Source organism: Chelon labrosus (assembly GCF_963514085.1).
Source record: "Chelon labrosus genome assembly, chromosome: 3".
Lineage (NCBI taxonomy): Eukaryota > Metazoa > Chordata > Actinopteri > Mugiliformes > Mugilidae > Chelon > Chelon labrosus.
This window is the reverse complement of record NC_140339.1, coordinates 24,226,473-24,250,671: the sequence shown is the minus strand read 5'-3', so window position 1 is coordinate 24,250,671 and position 24,199 is coordinate 24,226,473. Positions and strand designations below refer to the sequence as shown.

Here is a 24,199-nt window from a genome sequence, read left to right as displayed (position 1 = left end):
CCTTTACACCATTCTCTGTTCAGTCCATTTTCTTGACAATTATCAATTTCTATTTTGCTCCACAAATCTGCACAGCCTCACCCTGAGGAGTGAGAATTTACTCTGGCTGTGACCCTCCAGGAGTTTCATCCGAGATCTTCAGTCTGTTGAAGAGGTTGATCGGCCCACGTGAGTCTGTTAGTTGTGCTTTCTCCTGCGCTGTTTTGGTATGTTCTCTTTGCAGCGCACAAAGACTTTATCTTGAGACACTTCAACATGTTGTCCATCATTTGCCATGGCGCAGAAGGACGTCCTGGGAAACAGAACCAAGGCGTGGTTAAGCAGAAAAGGACAGTGGAGTCGCAGCAGTGATTTAAATTGTGTGTGTGTGTGTGTGGGGAAACGATCCACTAGATGGCATTAAAAGCCTGTGATGGTGGAGATGCTGAAGGTTCTCCTGGATCACTACAAGATGTTACTGCATCTGGTGGACGGAGGTACTTTTTCGTTTTACACCACTCTACTTTGTGTCAACTACATAATACAGTAGTAATATGCTCTAATGCACATCTTTAACAAAGTTACTAATGTCTCTTGTATTTGGTGTTTGTAGTATTTGTAAATCATATGACTGATGATTCATTTACTGATGGAAACTACAAACATATACCACAACAATTAGGCTACACAGTTGATAACGTGTTCAATAGAGCATGCTATGTTGTCACTTGAGACTGTTTAGTAAAAGGTGCTCTGCTCTTCTTCCACCACTGCCACCTTGGAGCAACAAGCCGTACCTGTCCTGCGTCTCGCCTGCCTTGACGCTGATTTTGCCCAGATTCAGCTGGGGTTTTCTCGGCCGGCCGCCCCAGGGAATGATGGTCTGCACCCGGTTCCACACGTTCTTCCACAGAGCCGATCCCTCCCAGCGCAACTTGAGCATCATCAGCTCCCCCAAGTCTTTGTCCAGGGTGATCAGGAAGGTGAAGGTCGTGTTACCTGAGATCATTTCATCGCTGGTGGAGAGTTTAAAAAGAAGGAGATAAAAACAAGTCATGTTAAAGTTAGAATATTCTGTACGTGTCCACCATATTTTTTAATCACAAAGCAAAAAAAAAAAAAAAAAAGCAGCACAACAGATGAGATTCCCTCTACTCGCTCTGTTTTGCCTGGGGCTCTTTGATACACAGAACATGAAGGATAACACAGTTGACAGGGAATAGTGTCTTGTTTAAATTATTTATGCCATCATGCCCATTTATAGTTCTCTTTCATGAAGCAGCTTGAGTTGTTTCCATGTGTCCCTTTCTTTATAGTTATAAGAGCCCAGCTGCATATTGCATGTGTGAAAGAGTGAGCGTAGATGTGATGTAAGCCTGATGCAGAGCGGTCCAACACTCACAAAGTGATGGTAAGGTCCCCACTATCTTCCTTAGTCCCAGTGAGGGAGATAGTGAGAGAGGGCTCCATCCTCTCCGTCTGACTGATGAACTGGATCCTGAACTGGTAATGGTAGACTGCAGAGAGGGGGCCACAGAGAAACACAAGAGATTATTACAGAAAAGAAAACGAGTGTCTTTTCGGTTTAGATTAACATTTTGTGGTGTATAAGGTAATTCAGAGAAAAATGTGAGAATTTCCAACTGAATGATTTTTGATGAGTGCCAATCCTTAGAGCCAGACAGCCAGCACATAGCAACACGCCACCATGTTTCATCTCATCTTAGTTTAACACAAACAGGGTATATTTTAATTCACAGACCTGCCAACTTACACTTTAAATACATGTGCTTCACACAGTACTTTGAAGCTAATTATGGTGGCTTATGAAATTATACATCATGCTGTTTCCTTCATGTTCACATCACTGTTTCACAGTGGTAGTAAAAGGGCTCAGACATCTTACTGAAGTTAAAGAAGTAGCAGTATACAAGAGAAGAGTGAAAAGTCAAGCACTAATTTGAATGGCCTGATGTAGTTATAGCTAGCTCATTCATTTCCTTAGCTTGATACCCATAATAACACATAATAATGTATTTGTAGGTTATAGTTTAGATTATTAATCAGAAACTGTAACCAGTAACTAATATAAATGAATAAATGTGGGAGAGTCCAAGTTTTAATGAGGTAGAAGACCAGAAGTGTTGTTGGTTACTCTGCCTGTCTTAAATGTAATAATTCTCTCTCTGTGGTACCCTACCTCAATGCCATTTGTTCCTTCTGATCACACATATAGGGTTAATAAAATTATCGTAGTTTAAATAAGCCCCCAGTAGTTTCCTTTAGCAGTATGGCTCTGTAGTTTTTAGCAAATATTACACAAACAAATGAAATAGTGCTATTTGGGAACATTATTAATATACACTATATTTGGTGCTCTACTTAGAATCAGTGCATCCTTCTCATAGTTTAGGCTGGTTGTTTGACTACATACGTTTGTACGGCATCCGAGATCGTGTTTTCAGGTAGAGCCTCTTGCTGGTGCCTGTGCGGACCTTCTTGATGTTGTAGCCCAGAGTATTGCAGCGATTCTTCCGACAGTCCAGACACACGCCTTTGTCGAAAGCGCCATTGTCGCTGCACCTGTAGGCCTTGCTCTGTTTGTCTTTATTGAGCAGAGAGTCAATGAATAGATGGACAGACCGCTCATGAGCACATTTCACTGTTTGCTCAAAACCTATGGAGGGAAACAAAAATGAGGTGGCATTTTAAAATGGGAGACAAAGATTTTTTTTTTGTTTTTGGAGTGATAAACACATCAACTAAATCACAGTGTGTGTCCATTATTTTTGGACTGAGTTCATTATCACCTAATCCTGACATCAGCCTGTCCTTCTGTCAGATCTCCAGAAAATCTCATTATCTCTGTCACTGTCCTAATCTGAAGCCCTTTTCTCTGAGAAGACTCTTGTAGCCTGGAGGCGGCTCAGCTCCGAGGGACGGACAGAGTAGAGGGTGGCACATGTTGCTAATTAACTCCTAAGGATGACAGATGCTTTAATGTGGTTCTCACTGTCATATTATGCGGATGTGTTTTGGATTGAAGAGCGCCATAATTCCCTGAGCCACTTCTGTTAGACCGGGGGGAATTAAATGCATCTGCTTGAGCACAGAATGAGAAACTGTCAACAAGTAAAAGATGAATTGGCGTCCAAGACGTGGCTTCCAAACCAGTGTTTTGAGGTGGCAAGAGCAATTAAGAAAAAAAAATGTTATGATAGAGCGCACAAACAGGCAAACCAGTAGGCCTTTATGCAGAAGAGCACACTGTTGTGATTGGAGCTGGGTTGTAAATGGCTCACAGAGGTACATGAAAGGAGTTTGGCATCTCCATACTCCATTTAATCTCACAAAGAATCATTATTCCAGATGCTAAATGACTTGGGTGTTATGGAAAATATAAGTTTTGATCTGAATTTGTTCAGGACTATTTGTTTAAGGAAAGACTCACTTCTTTAAAAGTGGCACATTGTCATCACTGAAACATAAGTACCCCTTTTCAGCCAGTAATGGTACCAGCTAAAGTTTTCCACAATATAATTTTCCCAATTTGTATATAAAAATATATCAAAAATCTATTAATATAATGACATTTAGTTTAGATATCCATATTCCACGGAGTATTAATCTTTTGTAAAATCAATATTCAAAATTTCAGTGCAGGTCTAATAAACATTACAGCCTCTAGACTGAGGCACTTGCAGCCAAGACCAAATTATGCTATGATAATGTAATCATAATATTCTGAGGTGTTGCAGCATTTTCTTCATCCTACCGAGGAGCCCGTACTCGCTTATGTGCTCATAAATGTTTTGCAGGTCGCATCCTGGTTGGAAATCTCCTCCATTTGGGTAAAAGTCATAATGTGCCACAGCTTGCTTGATGCCCACACTGAGGCCCATACGTTCGTGGGTGAAGGTGTGGATGGCATCCACAAACTCGGCATCATCAGGAGACAGCCTGTCAGTAGGAGACATGCCTTCGAACAGCGGCCCCGCCGGATCAAGGCCTGCTCAGACACAATATGCAGTCAGGTATCAACTTGTTTTGGTACACAAAATAAATAAGTTAATTACTCAGATTGTATTTTCATAATCTTGTTTATTTTGGACAGTGGATTCAAAATGTGTACTGTATGAAATATAGCACAGTTGTCACATTTAAGCTGCAGAATAACTCACCAGTAATTCTTCCAATCTTCTCTGAACCTTCCAGATAGCTTCCAGCAAATCCGGAGATGTGAGCACCAAGGCTGTAGCCAATCAAATGAGCTTTTCTAACTGGGTACTGGTACTGGTCCTATTGGAGATTTATGACATGTACATCAAGGATTTTGGCAACTTAAAAATGGTACATGCATGGTGGTTTATACAGTTGAATTAAACAGATTTCATTTCATCACCTTTATGACAATAAAATAGCTTTCTGTAGAGAAATGTCCTCTGACCTGAAGTGAATTGAGCAGGTGAGCTATGTCTTTTCCAACAGTGCGGGTGCTCTGTACTGCTGTGGGGTAGTGCTGGTGAGCCAGGGTCAGCCAGTCGGTGATCACCACATTTACGTCTCCAAGATTTGCCTTTAGAGCCGTGGCTAACCTGACCACCCAGCTCTCCATCATACCGTCCACCTTCAGAACAACATCATAGTTAGTGTTTCTTAGTATTGACATGCTGCTATGCATGGCATAAGTTCCATATTTACAGGAAAGTATGTGACTTTGTTAATCTTTTGTTTTAAAAAATCTCTGCGTCTGTTTGAGTACTTCATGATTTCTTTTTCCAGTGTTTTCAGCATGTCTCCTTTTCTGTGGTGAAGGTCTATGTTTTGTATCCAGTGGCTCAAGTCAGTGAAGTGTAAAGAGAGCGGGACTTGACCTTACCGACCACCCGTGAGTGATGATGATGAGGGGATTACTGCTGTTGAAGCCACAGGAGGTGATGGTGTGCAGCTGCAGAGGGTCCAGTGTGCAGGTGTCCTCTCCTCCCAAAAACAGCCTGAACACTGAACCGCTGACATACGGCTCTTTCACGTTCAGGACACTCCTCTGCTCTGTGTCCACTACACCTTAGAAATCAGAAAGAGTTTTCTGTTTGTTCTTCATCAATGCTCTGCATGTCAGAACATGCTGAGGTACCGCAAACTTACTTTGACATGAAATATTACAAACCATCCACATAAATTTACTTTGTTTTTACGCTCGAGTGCAGAAGAAATCTTTTATTCTTCAATATAATTATCTGATAGTAAATGAGGAGAAGTCAGAGCAGTGCCTTCCTGTTGAGGCCCATTTGGACTGTAAGCAGACTAACGCCCATTGAGAAGCACTTTGCTGTGTCTCCAGGTCATGCAAACCTTTTTGGCAGACGCACACAAGAAGTCCCATCAACTGAATCTCTGCCAGACTCTTCTCGTAATTACTTATATAAACTCCTCCTCCCTCAACATGTTTGAAACCACAGCTCTAAAATCTTGCTCACAAACGTTACAGAGCCGTATCCAAAGATATTCATCGCTACACTTCCTTTGTGGTTTGTAGTTGATTCATGTCCGACTTATTTATTATTCTTTAATGGTACTATTAATTATTACGCCAGAGACCAAGGCGCCTAAAGGCCCAGTGATACAGTTGCCTTCAGATGAGTTTTGGTTGCCGAGATGAAGCTCATGATGAAAACATCTCGGCAGCGAAAGTAACAAAAGTAATTATCCAGCCGCCATCCATCTTATTAAGTCCCGCATTTTCTTTGGTGTGTCTCTTTACTGTGATGACGGTTTCTCCACATGAACATGGAGAGCAATTAAAAACAGTCGGAGTCAGTGGTAACAGAGGCCAAGCACACTCTTAATTCAAAGATTTGTACTGGTTGAGTACTGGGTGTACTTAACAACCGATATGGCTTTGAAATGTGCCCTTAAATAGAAGTCCCGATATGACCCAAGAACAAAGAGGGTAGTTCACAAACTAAAAATAGCGGGTAGTTGTTCTGTGGATTTTAAACAAATTTTTGATTGGTTGTAAAAACCCAAGAGTAGAAAGAATACATCTCAAAGCTGTGTGGTACAGCTGGAGTGAGCAGCTCGGTTAAGCTTCATAATTATGAGCAAATGTTGTGTAGCTGAGCTTAGTTCAGACCCACAGAAGTTTGTTATAAACTCTAGACAACCAGATTGCCTAGTTTCCAAAGATACACAATAACTCGAGAAAAATGTATGCAACACTTTGCTCTCCTTTGATCTGACGTTTTTCATGCATCTATTCAACGCAGCAAACGTCTTTTTAGGTGATTATCTGATATTTTACTTACCTGCTCTGTTTCCTTTCGTTTTCTTTGCCTCATTGAGGTGATACATTAAGAGCAAGCAGCACAGGATTTTGACCACAGACATGCTGTCACACGGGCTCTTTAGTGTCTCCTTTGAACCAGGCCTAAAATCTTCACTGATGTAGATTTTAAAGCTGGGATCCCTTTGTCTGTGGTGGAGGAAGGTCTTTCAAAGAAGCCTCATTATTCTGCTAAGGACTGAAATCAGATCATTTTACAGCTGTACAAAGAGAGGGGACAACAGGAGCAGTGGTTTACTGATAAGGGTGAATAAGTCCTATCCTGATAGGCTGGAGGCCTGGCCATGTAGATCGAACACATTGTGAAAGAGCAGAGGTATGAACGGGGAGGGGATGTGGTACAATGTGCTTTCTGACTGAAAGGTAGAAATGGCCCCAGATCACTTATTCAGACCATGTCCCACCTATAAATAAATATAAACTTAAAAGACTGCTAGTTTTAGGCTTAAATCTGGTCTGTGGACAAAACATGAATGTGTGAATCATTCCCAGAAATGGAAGGGGATCTTTGTGGCATTGCTGCAACGCATGTTTGAATAGCTCAAAACTAGGAACTTCATGTACCCAGAGCACACTAAACCTCCCTGGGATATAACTGACCCAGCAACTGATCAGTTAACTTTATCCAGTACAGTTAAAAAGCAAACACCCTAGACTTGTTTTGATCTTGTGAAATTGGGTCATATCATCCCAGCATGTATACTCGACCATTTTCAATTTTTACCACGTTGCATTCATCATTTTATGTTAAATGATCCACTCAAGTCTACGATTTTATGATAAATAAGATTCCCGTGTCAAGAAATTATAAAGACAATCAAGCCCAGATCTTGTCTGTTCTTAGACCAGGGGATAAAATGGGACAGAATACATGCACTTTTTCACTGGACTGTTTCCAAGTATCAGTTTGCCTGAGGTAAATGGTGTGAGTAAGCACAGTACACAAACAAAGGCAATGGTCACACAGTGGTCATGGAGCCCCTCATAGTGTGCAAATCTGGACATTGCTAATTAAAACAAATCTATAATATTCTGTCGTTCTAAATGTTAACTGTGATGTTAGCATTCAATCAAACAATTTCATCTGGTGCTGGAATCAAACTGTGTGTTTTTCTCTCAACTTGTTTTGATGATTTTTACATATATATATAACATTCTGCAAATTATAGCAGAAAAATTCTGAATTGATTTTAATTTTACAATGTTCCAGTCATCAATTCATGAGTTTCCGGAGTTAAAGTGCATTCAGTCAAAGGATATGGATATGTCATTATTTATCAATGGCATTAAATTGCCATTAAATCATCTCAGACTCTTCCATTTCACTTTTATATTCTTCGTTTGACACAAATAATTAAACAGCACCTTAAAATTCACCAAGAAACCAGGCAAAGATGTATGTGTAGATATTGCATGATTAGAGTTATTTATATTTATAGAATATGTTAGCAATGAAACTTTCTGCCAAGCCCAAAATCAGGTCAGTATTTACACACGCATTGACATGCATGGACACACATTTCCATAGTTCAGGCTTCAGTGAGTGTCCTCGAATGTCTGCTACATTACACATGAGCGAAATGGCATGCCTGTTCCTTAACTGTAAACTTGTCCTTTGAATCCTCGTTTCAGTCCAGCAGCAAAGGAGTTAACGTCATAGTTTTTCACATCTGCAGGTGAACAGTATTGAACAGCAAACATGACGGCCCATGGCTTTTCCAAGTATTGTGTGTCCACTTCTATGGGTGTTTGTGTCATTGTGCCTCTGTGTCATAGCCCACTGTTTCAGCAGCCACTCAGTCAGACTGCCTCTAAATAGTCAAATACAACTGTAAATCCAGCTGAGACTTAAATCAGGTCATAAATGGCCTAGAAATAACAGTAATACACAATAACTACAGATCAAGGAAGTAGAAATACTTTCATACTATATACTACTACATATTAGATGGTACTCTCTGGGGAAGAGCTTGGAAACCACTGTACCATAAAACACTCTTCATGCATTTTCTATAAAGTTATATAACCTGTATCATTTTGATGTATTTCTGCTGTACTCTGCTGTTTTTTTTATTATGCATTCATTTATGTTAGTGATTCCTGCTACTGACGAGGTTATTTAGATGGTATCATACCTGCACTTGGTCCATTTCAGCCTTTGTGTGTGTGTGTGTGTGTGTGTGTGTGTGTGTGTGTGTGCGTGTGTAGCTATCTTTGTGAGGACCAGCGTGTGTCAGATGTAGATCGTGGGACTAGACACTTTGTGGGGTCCTCACTTTCTGACACTTTCAAGGAGTTGTTTTAGGGTTAACACTTGGTTTTAAGGTTGAGGTTACAATTAGGTTTTATGTTAGTGTTAAGAGAGAGGGAATGCATTATGTAAGTTATTGTCCCCATAAAAATAGTAATGTGTGTGTGTGTGTGTGTGTGTGTGTGTGTGTTTTCTCTTAAAGCTGTCTTTATACAATAATAAGCGAAGTACATACTGGATGTGGGAAACCACTTAATGAGCTCTGTGAAATTTTAAACAAACTGTGAACAAAAAAGAGCAGAAGATTTATTTACCCTGTCTGTCACAAAACAGATCAGATAAATTTGATAATGTTTTAATGTTTAATAATTAAAAGACTTTAGTGGGAAACATGCTTTTTTATTTCCAAGCAAACTCCACCTACATTTACTTTCATAGCTTACATTTTGTCACATTTGTGTATCTCGAAATATTGTTCAATCATACACTGTTACACCCCTAATCATCCACAGTACATAATGAGCCTGAACAAACACGTCATTTCAACACTGAGATACAATGAATAGTGTAAAAGGAAAACAACTTATTCAAACAGATTATACTTGACAACTACAAATGATAAAAATACTCAAATGTACTTCCTGCTGTTCAAGAAAAACACATTAACGTGAGGGAGGGAAAAGAAACAAATTATAAACCATTTCAGAAGATTCAGTGGAACCAACTCAAATTTTCTGATTCAAACAGAGGCCACATACAGTACAGAGCAACAGGAACACCACAATGAATTGGTCTTGGTGAAAGCCACTGAAACTGTGTTCAAATGTTTAAGATAAGACCTCACAGCAAAATCAGTCATTGGTGTTTATGCCACCATGTTTTTCAGTTGACAAAAGTAAAACTCTTAATTGATTGTCTGAATGGCACTCAAGTGTCTTGTGCATTGCATAGCCACTGTGCTCTTGTGTAATGACATTTAGTGCACTACCGTATAATGTCATAATCAATCAGCTGATAACAAATAATTTCATCAGCACAGGTCCACATGCTTCCTGTTTTCTGGCAGTGTTGTAGCATGCAGTCCATTCTACCACAGTTAGGAGTCATTATTTCTAACGCACAGCCCTTTCACTTTGCATTTACAAATTAATATTAATCTCCCATTGCAAATTTCAAAGCTTTATTTTGTTCCTTTTGTTTTCAAAAATCTCCATACTTGTGTTAATTCCCATTTTACCTCAACTCTGACCATTTTTCTTATGTAAACAGTTACGGTCAGTGACATCAACTGAAAATTTTGCTTGAAACAAAATTAACCTTCATTTATTTATTTAATTTTTGCAGTAAGATGACACCTACATGTCATATGTTATGGCATTAAAAAGTATGGCTTTTCAGTATCAGGACTGTCTTTAATAAGAAATTGTGTAATCCAGCTTAATAACATAACATAAATGTCATAAAATAATGGACATGAGTGAAAAAAAAATAATTAAGCAATACCACTGTAAATGTTTAAGGCTGGATTTTCTACATAAATGTAAACTACAACACTTTAAACAAGATAAACCAATCAGACATTTTTTACAGACATACAAAGGATGATGTGAAACAGAATAAGTATTACTACACAATAAATCAGTACACTGGGGGAAAAAAAGGATAAATTGCTACATTTTCACATTAAATTGTCTGTGTCATGTCTTCACTGCTAAATGTATTTTAATGCCCGAGACAGTAGTAAAAATAAAAATGCTGTACACAAGCTTGGCAAACAATTCTAACAAGAGAAAATGATCCCAGTTAGGAAATAGAGATTACAAAGGGTATAGTATAGGAAATATGCTATAGACTTTCCATATGAATATTATTCAATTCTGATGTCTATAGAGAATATATATTTGTAATCAAGTTTAATTTTTTGATATAAGAAAGAGCCCTGATAAAAGCTGAAACCTACACTTTCTACAAAAAAGAGACATTAAAGGCTTCATAAAACATTCATGCATATAATGTATATAAACAACTATGATATGGAAAAGTCGAGTACATGCTTTTGTTCTAAATTTTAACTCATAGTTATTATTTCATATTTGTCCTGGACGTTGTTCTCCTGTTTTTCAGGCTCGGGGTGGTGCAGCTCAACGAAGAGAAAGTAAACGCCTGCTCCGACTGCTCCACCCACCATGGGTCCTGCCACAGGAATCCACCACCAGCAGCCTCCAGCTCTGCAGGTAGATCACATACATAAACATCAACGGCAAAACAGATTTAACAACACAATGTTTACACCGTACTGTGCCTATTTAAACCATTAAGAACTTTAAAATTTGATGTGTGACTGTCTATGAGGATGCAAATACCCTCTGTAAAGTTAACAATATGTTTCATAAAAATATTGTGTAGAGCGTACAGATATAGAATTACTACACATACTTTAAATATGGCTTTGATAGAACACTGGAGACAGGAGAAACAGCTAAACTGGTTACGTCCAAACAAAATGAAAACTCTACTTCCCGGAGTATCACAACACACTATTGAGTAGCATTATGGGAAACGTAGGATCCAATTTAGACACTAAAAGTCCAGATCAGGACCATTAATTTCATATAAATACACAACAAAATTGCTGCAGTGCTCTCTTAAATAATACAGTGGGCACTGCCTCACCAGTCTCTATGTTTACGTTGATATCATTATACCTGAGACGAATTATACACAGTTATCCGAGATTACTGTGAACTCTTAAGGAGCTCTGTTTGCGAGACGTGCGGCATGTGCCCTCTTTCTCACACTGGCACCCCTCAGACAGACTCTCTCTCTTTGCCAGAGGCAGATTAGAGTCTTGCAGGTTAATGTGGCCATGGGGAGCTTTTAATGCAGGTGAAAGGGCTTCAGATAACAGAGCTGATGCTCGAGTCGGAAAGTAAACAAATGTCTGAACAGGTCATCTTTTTCTCCTGTGGGCGTCCGGGAAGTAGACTAGAGGAGGGAGGCGGCTGGATTAAAGACTTTAATCTATGGCCACAGCTAAGATGATCAGGCCAGGAGACAGACACTCAGTGGGTCACATTGACGCCATGTGTGCATGCTGAAAAGAAATGTAATGTATAAAAACCCACAGCCTTCCTTAAGTGCTTTTTTTCACATTAGATTACACTGCACTTGTAGCGGCTGTTTTTATATCATAAAAGTAAAGGATTAGATCAGATTTAACACATGTTTGATGACATAAACCTGATAGTGTCAAGAGCTTAAATGCACATGGAAGTAAACTGCGTATTTATAAAGTCCTATAAACCATCTGGTGATAGTTACAGCTGTGGTAATGGGGCAGAGAGAGATTTCAGTCATTCGTATCATGTTATTTTCAAGTTAAAGCAAGATTTTTTTTTGCTCAGGCCTGCACCTATCTAGCTTTTATAAAGGTGACATTATTATCCTGTTCTTAGATTAATTTCAGTGTATTTAAGCAGTGACACTTTCAGGGACGGGTTTAAAAGACTGCTTGATAGGGGCAAAGATGACAGGGCACAGTGGCAAAGGCACAAACAAAACAGTGGCAGGCGATACACGTAAAGCAAGGCTTTGATTTGTTTGATAAAGTGGTGGATCATATGTCGTAATGCAAGCATTGCAAACACAGAAAGTGAATATTTTCAGCTTAAAACTAGTTATATCAGATGGGAGTGATAACAATAAACCATGACAACTAACAATCACTTCTAAAACCAATCATGACCTGAAGGGATCTATAAGCTTGTGACCTAGAGTATCTCATTGGCAGGAGTTCAGTTAGTTAGAAAGCTCCTCAGTGGAAATCTGCCAGGAGCTGGTGTGATCCGCTACTGTAATGCTCAAAGCATTGTTACTGTATCTTTGGCTTAACAGTTGATGTGCCTTTTCAAGTGTTTTTTTTGGGGGGAAGAACGTATAAAGTGGAACAAGAGAGCATTCAACTAACAAAGTCAAAACATGTTATTCTCAGAGCCTGAAAAAAGCATCCAGAGGAATGTGTTAAGGATCATAGTACTTTGACTCAGTTGGAATAAAAGCCTTAATGAAGATGGTGGAAAGGAGAGACGAACAGTTGAATTTATGTCCAAATCTCTGAGCAGTGGTTCAATATTTTATCCCTGCACCAGAAGTGGAGTGATTATAAAGGTTTGTTAGACCTCCTATTTGTGTTTCATAACTTGGAAAATGTTGTCCATGGTATCATGTACAGTACCCAAAGTCTGCTGTTGTGAACCACTTGGTTTATATACAGTACATGTACATGTGACAGCTTTGTTTGCATTCTTGACAAAGTCCAAAGAGAAAGTGGGGATGCACCTTGTCCCCTCTCCTGTTTGCAACATACAGAAACAGTCTGTAGTTTACAATTCATTGGCATCACAGCAGTAATTTTTGATTTTATTAAACTGTGGCTGCAGTTTAGAGCAGATGGGTGTTTCTGGTTCTCTACAAGGACTGACTAGATGACTCAATGTATTTGAAAATAGTAAATCATGGTGAGCATATTCATGAAGTAAACATGTGCATTGTTGGTCATATTGCCAGTTGAACCAAAACAAACTCAGTTTTGTGAATTCCTTTCAGCAAACAGTAAATGTTGTAATAGATGTCATGACAGTGATGTAAAACTATGAACTGGATTCAAACAGTCTACTGCAGGCACCTCTCCTCTGCACTGATAAGACATCTAGGGTGGCTGCTGACCCAAACTTGCCCATTATTATGAATGTGAATGGTTCTCTGTGTCCACATGACTGCTCCCTGTCTCCAGTGTCCTGGAAACATTGGGCAGTTCAATTGTCAGTTCAGTTTTTAAATGCACCAAGCACATCATCAGTATCAGTAACATGAATCTATTACCGACCACATTGTGGTTGTTAAAATCTGTTTCAAAACATTTGTAAAACATTTCTACTCCACAAGTTTTCCCCTTAATTTCATTTGCAGTGACCATAGCTTGGCAGTTATATTAGACAGGCCTGTGTTTAGTCTTTTTGGCAACTGAAAACTGGCCTCAGAATTCAAGAAAACTCTCTGTGAGACACCTGCTGGCCTTTCACAGTCAGTTTTCTATTACAGGGCAGCAGCTCATGGCGTAAAAGGATCACTGGTTCCCAAACATCAGTGTTCAATAAAAAAAAAAGTAGGAGTGCTGGCTCAGCGCTGTGAGTATACTATAACCCCAAGTTGTTCATGTTAAGCAAATTCATCAGCAGAGAAGCATATCAATGAATTACTCTCAATTATTCTTCCCCGTAACTCAGTGTGGAGCCAAAATACCACGGTTTTGTCATTTACTTCCAGGATAGATATATCCCTGCATCCCTGGATGGACAGGTGGAATCCTTCTCTCTTCTCTGACAGGTTTATTCCTCACTCGTCATACTTGCATGTGAAGGATGTTGCATTGCCTGGTGGCGCTTTATAGTTCACTTGCTATCAACCAAAGACAGAACACATCTCCAATCGCTGATCTACACTCACTGGCAGTTGCATTATTGGAAAATAAATGCATTATGATAAAACAGTCCTGCACTCAATCTTAGCTTCATTACGGTAACACTGTTCAGTTTATGGTGAAACAGTGTGAGCAAGGTGGTGATTCAGCTACAGTATATGATCATTTTGGAGGATGTAGTTTGCGGTGCTGTTAAAATGCATTGAATTGACCAATAGACAGTCTTTCTGTTATTTAGCCTGGCACACTGACTAAAATGAGGCTGTCAAAATAATAGAAACATGTGTCAGCACTACACAATACAATGGCTCTCTCAGTCATTTTAAACAAATGCTGAATACCATAACTTTCATGAAGCTAAGATTTAGTGTGGGACTGTTGTTTTCACCAGTGTACCTAAAGAACTGGCGAGTAAGTGTATGTCTGTCACTTGATGATGGTTCAAGCTTCAAGATTTTTTTTCTTCATGCACAACTTCCAAGTAGATAACTAACAATTATTGGAATATCATCACAGTGTCGATTGATCAACAGTTGCTGTAGCAACATTGACACGATGTGTCACAACATGACTCAAAGCAAGCATGAAGGAATAAGGACCACAGCGTGTTTGCCTGATTGCATAGGAAAGCAGAACCAGTGTTTACGTGTATGTACACCATTTTTATCAGCCAGTACTGATTTATCAATTATTAAGCGATTTGTTAAATTAGTTAGCCATTCCCATGACAAGGGACCCCTAGGGACCCAACTTTAAGAACCACTGCTGCAAGTACGTATAGTTAATGGATGGATGAACCTACATGCATGTGTGCTCTCATTTGTGTTCTATTACAGCGTGTGAGACGTACAAAACCTTAAACCTCAGCAGAGTGCATTTAAATAAGAAAGTTAAGAAACGGCAAATTTAATTTAAGCAACCCTTTCTAACATAACCTCTTCCAAAAGGAGCTCCACTCTAGAGCTTTGCCAATATTAAATGCTCTTGTGTAAAATACACAAAGAATTTGAACGATGTTACAAGATGTTTAATCTGTAAGGTAAGAATACTTTTGCATTATCCATGTCTGTTGCAGGGGTGACTTCTTTCTGATTATAAACTAGATATAAAAACACAGACGCAGGAAGAGGTGAGGTAACAGGGTAAGAATAAAAGGAAGAAAGACTGAAGCACATACAATTGTGCCATTTCAGCAACGAAACGCTGAATATTTCATATCTATCTGCATGGAATCTCTTCCCGCTCACTTAAATCCCACAGACCTTTTTCAAAATGCAGGAAATACTAACATTGTATTTGAAATATTCATTCAGACTGTCAAGAGAGTCACGGTGGTGCTACAAATGCAGCTCTTCATGCGGGATAAGGAAGACCCAGCCCCTTGCTTACAGTCAGCTTCTTATATTACACACTGAATGAACTAAAGATCAGACCATGGCGGGTGTAAATGCTGCAGCATATAATGGACCTCAGAACATAATTTATTTTAAAATTTTCATTTTTGTTAATTTAATACTTTTAGAAACTCCTTTTTTTTTTTTTGTTTCTTGATGAAAATTACCTGAATACTTCCATGCCCCACCCAGCCACAGCCGTGAAGAGCCGTGGGCCAAGGTCTCGTGCTGGGTTGATTGGATAGCCACAGTTCAGACCCATGGACACGCCGATGGCCATAATGATCAGGCCGATGCACAGAGGCTCCATGCCTTTTGGAGCGCCAATATTCCTCTTATCAGTGATGGCCAAGATGCACAGGATCAGGGAGCCAGTTGCAATAACCTTCAAAATGAATGTGTCAGGTAATTAGCATAACAGCAGTTGCCCCAAAATAGTTCCTTATTGTTGTTCTTATCATTGTTGCTATTGATGTTATTAGAGGTTGTTTTGAGACACTTCATCAGCTGTGACCTCTGCCCTGTGATTTATTTAAGCTTATTAAGGGGCTTCCCCTTTCCCCTGGTTTCTGTTTACATGAGGCAGCTTTACTATACAGCCCTGCATGGCTGTATATTAAAAATCTTGTCTTTCTCTACTACTATTTCAGAAGAAGCGGTGTAAATATCCAAACAGCAAAAGTGAAAACATGCGATCAGAACATGCCGTTATTTTATTACATGACAACTGACTGATTATTAATGTTTCGGACTGTGTCTGCTTTGATTATATCAAAAAAGTTGATATACGTAGTTAATAAACATAATAAAATACTGATGACTTTAATCCCTTCGCTGGGTTTGCACAAACTACAACGCTCATCTCGCCTTACACGCTCCCAGAACAGATGGTAGTTATTCTCAGCATCAAAGCAGAATTGTTCACGCATCCGCAAACAATTCACAAGGCCGTTCTTTCTTGCATTCGTGCCCACGACTGCGCTAAATGCAAGCTCACATGCATCTCTGTATGCTCCAGTGGCTTCCATGTACATAAATGTTCCTGTTTGCCAGCGGACATCAATAATTCACTTTAAAAAGGAGGCAAAGCCATTCACAGCTAATATTTCAGATTAGATGCAAAACTGTGCTTGCTTACCTGTGTGTGTAAGCACATTACATACTCAAGACACATGTATACCCACAATGTGCGCATTCATTTTTGAAAGTCGGAAACATTTACATCATAAAACTAAATTACAAGTAAGTCTCACCTGATCAATAAACCCATTTAAGACTGATAGATGTTTTGCGGGATAAGATGCAAATATGTTGGCTGTGGCATTTGCACCAGTAACTGCAAATTCTCCGTTGGTGTAGTCCATCAAAGCATCTGTGGAATAGAAAATGCAAGAAATATGGATTTCTGTATTTAATGCATACAAACTCCTCTAATACTTTCTTGTTTTACTACTAAGTCAGACATTTTATTACGCAAAGCTGTCTCCTAAAGGAGCAGTGATGATCTTTACACCCACCATAATAAAATCCATAGACAGCACAGGATCCAGCAAACGCTCCCAGGAATTGTGCAGCCACGTACACGGGGAACTTCTTCAGGGGCAGCTTCCCCAGGATCACCATTGCCAGAGACACTGCAGGGTTCACATGGGCTCCTGGATCAATACATCAGAAAGACGAGCAAAATCAGAAATCTTTAGCAGAAAGTAAAGCCTTAAAAGAAGAGTGAGACAAAAAAAAAAGTGATTAGGGTACCAACATAAAATATAAGTGCCCAACAATGGATGGAAAAACATTTTAAAAAAATGTCCTAAAACTGGAGCAGAAGTTAAATATCTTTTTTTTGATTCCACACAGTCTTCTTCTTTGTTGACTGATATGAGGCAGTTTATCATGTAAGAACTTTGATGAGCAATTTAGGTGGAGCTCCACTTTAAATAGTTTTTAGCTTGAAATTAAAGGTCTCCTTATCTAAAACCAAGTTGAGGAAGACGATTGTGTCGTGCATCTTAAAAGTGTCTTGAAGAGGTAAATTCTTTTTGCAGTTGATTAAGAAGGTCAGAAGCAGGTTCCCTGATCGTGTCACGCCTGTCGTCAAACGCTGCGGTACTTATTCAGTCAAACTTTAAGGATACTTTCAAACAAAGGGCACTGGGTTTGTGTCGATCTGTTTTGCTCCATTCTGCATTGTCTTGAAGAGGCGTGTTTGAACACATTCCAGCCAATTGTTTGTGGGCAGTGATGGCAGTGTGGGGTCATTTATTTAACACTCTGGGATCTTGGCTTTGACCTCGATGTGGTAACACCACTGGGGGTATCAGCCATGCGCCCATTGTTAATCTCCCCATCCTGTTCACAAACACTGACCACGACAACCAGCCAGACCTGCCTGTCTGAATTACATCTGACATAATCTGCTTGAATCTGCTTAAGGCACACGTAGACTGCAGGTCATTAGAGTGACCATGATGTGTCACACTTACGGTACACTGTCATCTAAAATCTGAGACTACAAAGTGAAAACAATTGTGTTTTCTTCTCCTATGGGGCCGCCCTGCCAGGGAAGCCTAGAAAGCCAGGCTTGTCACACCTGACCCCCTCCTCTCCAGAGACCCATGCCCCAGTAAAGCTCATTAGTCCAATACCTATGATCATCTTCAGAGATGTCGTTGGACAGAAGCTTCCCACTGAGTTGTGGACCCCGGGGCTGAATGGCCCAGTCATGCAAGCAAAAGCTCTCCATATATTAACCTCTCTGTCCTCAGGCTTTTCTACTATTCTTCTGAAGCTTTACAATGCCTCCTATTAAATATGTAGCTCAAATAAAACTGAACCGTGAGCCAGAATCATCACAACCACCACTGATAACAACAAAATAGTGATTTACTTCTCGCTCATTGTGAACAGAATAATGTCTCATTTCATCAAACATACTAGTTCCTATATAGTATCTCCATATGAAGTGCATTTGTAAAGGTTTTATAAGAATAGTTTGACATTGGGCTGCTGTGACTCTGACAGAGTGACGTCCATTCACTGCAGGGTTGGTGGTTCAATAGAAGTGTGCATGGGAAAGACACCGAAACAAACGTTGCTCCGAGTGGCATGTAAACACGTAACATGGCAACTCTGCCACAACTTGTGTGAAAGTGTGGATGGGAGAAACACTGTAAAGGGCTTTGGTCTTGGTGTATCCTCCTGTAATGGATCTATGCCCATGTGGTAGCTTATGCAGGTGACCTACGCCGGTGTAAACATTTACAGTTATCTATTGGTGTGCTAGTTTCTGGGGAGGTTAGCGACAGGCAACGGTGTAGGTTACAGTGTAGGGAGAAAATCTGACAAATAAGCATATACCTGGCTTGTGGGAGAAAACCACCACATAAGTGTTCACCATTAGATTTTAGGAAATGCACTTATTCACATTCTTCTGAGAGGTAGATGTATAATGTTAACACCACTCTCATGTCTTTCCATTAAATATAAGTATACCTTAGCTTAGCATAAAAATACAATCAACTAATGAGCCTGTTATGACTAATCTGTATAAAAAAAAATTCTCAGACTATTTCTTGACTAGGACAGTAACTTCCTTAAAACTTGTTGCAGTTGCCTGCAATCACATGTAGCCCTCAGTCATTTTTGCACTTGTAAAGTTCAACTGAGCACTATATAACATATTAGTTAGTCTGTTTTAGAGGTGATGGCATTGTACAGAGCCAGAAACACGCAAAACTATTCCATTCAGTAGCTATTATGCCATTAGACGCCACTTTTATATAATATCTAGTTTCAGCTTTAATGGTGCTTTTTTCCACCCCAAAGTGGTGAAGTGACTATACAACAACTTGCAGAGTCTGCACTGTGTTACCCTTGACATACTGAATACCTTAATTGCTGATTAATGGACACTCACCATTTTGGCTCAGGAAGCCCATGAGAAGCACTGTGACATTTAACAACTATCCCATCCTGTCCCTATCACTGCAGGGAAAGCACAGAGGGCTCTTCTTGCACTAATCCTCAAAGAATGCACCAGATAAAGTTCCATTTGGACATCAGGAGACAGTATCTCCATCACTATTACACTGAAATTTTAGCATATTAGAGAGGATAATTAAATAATGGAAATTAGGTTACTAAAATCCACTTTCCCAGTTAGTATCAGTAATCAGATAAGTCCCTGATCAGAAAGGAGGTGTATATGTTTGTAATATATATATTTTTTTTAATGTAAAGATGGAGACAACAGTGAAATTGAGTAATTCAAAGACAACACAAACATCTTAGACTGATGAGTACATCTCCACCACAGACAAACAAGTTACAGGCTGAACTATCAAGTAACTTTGTTTCTTGTGTTTCTTTCAGGAACCAGATAAAATAACTCAACAAATTGGCATTATTGTTGCAATTGCATGCTGGAAAGCGGAGTGGAAACACTTAGTTAACTAATTGATGAGACATCAGTATCAATCAGCAACCTTAATATGGAGTTAATTTAAAGTAATTTAAAGCTGGAGTATCAGATGAACTGACTTTATGTTTCTCTGACTGAAAACTCAAAGCCTTTGTCTTTTACATTGATATATGTGAGTTGCAGATGTGGGCAACTTTTACCTGACACTCCCCCTGCCATGTAGACCGCCATCATGACTCCCAGGGTGAAACCAATGTGGATGGTGAGTGGCTCCCCGAGAGCCCCTTTACTCAGCACCGTCTGGGCCACTGAACCACATCCAAAGAGCTGGGACACAGACAAGAACAAAAACACAAAGAGTGGAGGTAGAAAGCCTCATTGTTTGTAATTATTCCAATTATAGCCGCCATTAACACTAGCCCTCTTGTCCGCCAACAGCCTCCGACTGCCACAGACAATTTGTCCAATTTGGCGCTGGAAACAATAATTAATCCCCCTCTTATTAGGTAGAAGGCACAAGTAATTTAGGGGAGGAAAAAAACGTGTTGAGGCAAGAGCAGTCATCCAAACATAAAAAGGGCTGGTTTGGAAGCTGTATCCCTCCTCTGATGTGCCATCTCAGGCATTAAAGCAGACTGTTGCTCAGGGCTGACAGGTGAAGGCGAGGATACTCCAGACCAGGAACATATAGGCTAATAATTAAAAAGTCAGCACCTCTTTAAGTGAGTAACTGATGGAAAAACAGTGGGGGAAACAAACTGCAAATAAATATAATTATTCGCTATATTCAATTGAATCTGATGTTAATTGTGTTAGATCCAGGTTGTGTGGAAATGACTTAATATTTTTGTTATTCTTATTCTTATTATAATTATCCACTTTTGGACGAACTATGAAGAAAAAATCAATCCCATATTAATCACATCTTGTTATGATTTCTACAAACAGTCTGTCAGGAGCAAATTCCAGCTGAACACATGAAAGAATAAGTCTGTTATTTCCGGAATTTATCTGTTAATAGAGACATATGAGACATATGAGAGACATCTGTCAGAGTCCCCAAAGACCCGGTTTGACATCTTATTAGCATATTGGTTCACAGCTTTGAAGCGGCTGTTTAAGCTGGATGACAGGTGCAGAGGGAGGTACTCACTATCAGGACAAATATCCCCAGAAATTCCGCCAGGAACTCCTTAAAGATGTCCCGCCTCAGGCCAAATCTCTCCTTCATCTTCCTCCTGCTCACATTTTCCATTTTTTTTCTTCCTGCTGCTCCTTGATGTCTTCCTCCGACCACAACAAACAGCTAACAACTACGAGGGAGTCTCTGCGTAACTGTCGGTGCAGGTTGTCGCCTCCCACTCGGTGAGCTCGGACCGTGCAGCCCACGGCAGGCTCACAGGCTCGTTAAGCTTTCTGCATCTGTTCCCTCTGCAACCACAAGAGGTCCACTTTTTATTAGCATGTGGAAGTTATTTCACTGCCACCCAGACCTAGAAGCTCCGGAAAATATTTGTGTGGAATCAGTTTGTAATCACACTTGAAAGTTGTTGTTTTCTCTTTAAGATGTAACAACTAGTATATGCGATTTCCAAATAAATTGAAATCAATCAAATAAAGGATAAAAATAAAACAGCATGCATTGGCGATAAGATAAGATAAGATTATTTTATTTTTTCCTAACATATAATGTAGTCAGATCTCTCGATTCATAACTACAAATCTCAGGAACTCATTAACGTCCCTCTGGAAAGTTGAATTAAAAGACACACACAGAGCCTGCTTTCATTAGTTTTCATAGATGAAAAGTCTAATTTCCTAATAAATAAACTAGCCGCCACTTGTACGCACTTATTCAGTTCAAAGCTGGTCAAACAAATATATAAAAAATTCAGTTATTCATGCAAAGGTCAGGCATATTTGGGGAAGTACAATGTCTGCATTGGCTTCGTGCATGTTAAAAAATAAATAAATAAATAAATAAAAGAAATAAAAGCAAAAACTGGCGCACATGTTTGATGAAAACGTCGAGTCAGGGTTTTTTGTTGTAAATTAGTTTTTCTTTCAATGATCGCCCTACATTTATCTTAATTAGTAAGTGATGAGCCCAACCAGTTTATATCAGAGAGTAGCTTAAATGTCTCTTTTAAAAAATAAAATGTAATATAATAATAAAAGTCACAAAAAATAATAACGTCAGAGCAAACTGGGGAAACTAATCCACAGTGATAATATAGACCAACACTTCACCATAGAAGTCCATTATAAATAGTTTAATGGTGGCATTAAAAATAAGACAATAAGAACTATATTTCTGATCTAACCAGTTAATTATCAAGCGCTTTGTCTAAGGTGTATTTTTGCTTTTTTCTTCCAGTAGTCAGCAATTTGCATTAAGCTGTACAATTACCCTTTAGGTATGGATGCCTACCAGCATCTGTGGGAAAACACGATCAAAGGCCATAAATTTATGTGTGTCAGTAAAGTAACAGCAAAAACTACTCTTCCCTTGCATTTCCCCCTCAGCATTATTTTAAAACTCTTATCGAGGAGATCCTATATTTCGGGGAGATTCTCACTTTTCGTCACTTTAAAGTTTATAAACTTTTCATTCACTATTCCTCACGCTGCATTGAGTCCAGATATACTTCTTCTGGTCATCTTTTCTAATTTTATACCATCTCTTGTGACCGTCAACACGCCATTCGCCTTATTAAACTGTGTGTTTTTTATTTATTTTTTTAATATATTGTTGCGTTGATCTCAGCAGATGTGTGTTACCTTGCAGCGTCCGAGGCGCACTTCATCCAACAGAGGGAGCTCCATGAATACATTTGAAGTGCCGGCCAGAGTTTGTCACACCGTCTCTCCGGTATGTCTTATCTTCCGTTCACTGTGCTTTGTGAAAAGGTGAGGCGACAGGCTGAGGATGGGATGTTTTGAATCCATTAATCAATGTCACCGTTTCAGGCTCGTCCTCTTTGATGTGAAACAGACACTTGGAGAGTGTCGCCCATGCTGTGAAAAAAGGTTGATGTGCTGATGGAGAAAAAGCATCCTCCGGGGATTTGCAAATTATGGACCTACATCTGTCTCCAAACTCCTTTGTCCTGTCAAGAGGCTCAGATTATTAAATCTAAGACGTAAAGCCTGCGCAAATAGCTGACCCTTTAAAGCTTGAGATTAGTTTTATTCTAGAGACCACATCTATATTTTGACTCATCGTCTATTTCTTTACATTTCTAACCACATCAAGCAACCTTCTTATTTGCTTGTAACTTCTTGGCTGCTCCTACCCCAGTGGTTTCAGGAAAGTGTTAGGATACGCATTTGTTGTGGATGTGTTAATACATGCGTGGATTTGCTTTAATTCTCTCAGTTTTCTGAGACAGCCTCGCTCACAGCTAATTGGTGGATGTTTATTGGGAAGTTTAAAGGAGGCGCTGGAAGGAATTATCACCTGCAGGACAAATCTGTGCCAACAACACCCCAGCAAGTAGCAGCAATCCCTGTAGTCTACATTTACATAACATCTCAGACCGTGGGGAGGTTGTGTTAGGCAAATAAGAAGACCACGGGGTGGTAGCGAGAAGTGGTGTGACACCTTTAAAGTCACAGGAAATGGTTAATGATGGTGTGAGTTTATATTTTTATGTATTCATTTGTTGCGGTTGTGACACGATCTAGAAGAAAATGAGTTAACTTTTAATCTAAAAAGAAAATCATTAAATTGCTCTGGGACATGGGCATTTCACTGTTAACAGGGCAAACTCCACCTAGATTATGTGTAAGCCCCAGAATCTAAATGACCTTGTGGTGTGTTTGTTTTGCCAAATAAATGTTTAGATTTCATTAGGATAATATGCCTCAGTGAGTTTGTGGAACTATAGTGTGTTTCACCAAACAGGCCTTTTAGAAATATTTAAACTACAGTATTTTCAGTTTACTGAATTATTAGGCCCACTGAGTAAAGACAACATTAAACTTATGATCAATTCCGAACTTTGATAAAGTTACAGAGTTTTTAAAACTATATGGATTACTCCAGAAAAGCGTTTGCTGTTGTTGAGCAAAGCAGTGGAAACTGAGTGCACCGGGAGTGTGAGGTGGGTGGGGTGGCTGTGTTCCTCCTCCTTAACACGCATGGCTGAGGTCGTTTATGTAAATGCTTGAATTTAATTTTCAAAAGGACAGCCCTTTTCTTTGCCCAATGAAAATGAACCGCGGCTGACACCTGGCTATAAACCCAGGAAGGAGCCCAAAATCCCAATCAGAAATCTGCTGAAAAAACCCAGAGAGGCGCAGCAGGCAGACGAGCGGAGAGACGGCCGTG

General features: G+C 39.5%; 2 protein-coding genes across 2 annotated transcripts; both read right to left on the bottom strand.

The window, feature by feature from the left end:
- Nucleotides 1-6: 6 nt before the first annotated feature.
- lipca (lipase, hepatic a) lies at nt 7-6,368 on the bottom strand. Its single transcript, XM_084541820.1, has 9 exons — nt 6,285-6,368; nt 4,859-5,043; nt 4,427-4,606; nt 4,161-4,278; nt 3,755-3,988; nt 2,414-2,656; nt 1,382-1,496; nt 777-995; nt 7-292 (listed from the first exon to the last, which is right to left on the bottom strand). Exons 1-9 carry the CDS (start codon nt 6,364-6,366, stop codon nt 178-180), a joined length of 1,491 nt encoding a protein of 496 aa, XP_084397946.1. The 5' UTR covers nt 6,367-6,368; the 3' UTR covers nt 7-177.
- Nucleotides 6,369-10,593: 4,225 nt separating this feature from the next.
- aqp9b (aquaporin 9b) lies at nt 10,594-21,600 on the bottom strand. The gene is made up of 6 exons (XM_084541052.1): nt 21,020-21,600; nt 20,067-20,193; nt 16,964-17,101; nt 16,700-16,818; nt 15,614-15,831; nt 10,594-10,801 (listed from the first exon to the last, which is right to left on the bottom strand). The coding sequence occupies exons 1-6, from the start codon at nt 21,119-21,121 to the stop codon at nt 10,642-10,644; spliced, it is 864 nt and encodes a 287-aa protein (XP_084397178.1). The 5' UTR covers nt 21,122-21,600; the 3' UTR covers nt 10,594-10,641.
- Between the last annotated feature and the right edge of the window lie 2,599 nt (nt 21,601-24,199).

Coding starts and splice junctions, on each gene's coding strand:
- lipca (XM_084541820.1), bottom strand. CDS start 6,366: ATGTCTGTGGTCAAAATCCTGTGCTGCTTGCTCTTAATGTATCACCTC. Junction 4,279..4,426: donor ACCTGCTCAATTCACTTCAG/GTCAGAGGACAT, acceptor AATCTCCAATAG/GACCAGTACCAGTACCCAGT. Junction 996..1,381: donor GGGGACCTTACCATCACTTT/GTGAGTGTTGGA, acceptor ACTCTCCACCAG/CGATGAAATGATCTCAGGTA.
- aqp9b (XM_084541052.1), bottom strand. CDS start 21,121: ATGGAAAATGTGAGCAGGAGGAAGATGAAGGAGAGATTTGGCCTGAGG. Junction 20,194..21,019: donor TGGGGATATTTGTCCTGATA/GTGAGTACCTCC, acceptor TCTGTGTCCCAG/CTCTTTGGATGTGGTTCAGT. Junction 17,102..20,066: donor CATGGCAGGGGGAGTGTCAG/GTAAAAGTTGCC, acceptor GTATTGATCCAG/GAGCCCATGTGAACCCTGCA.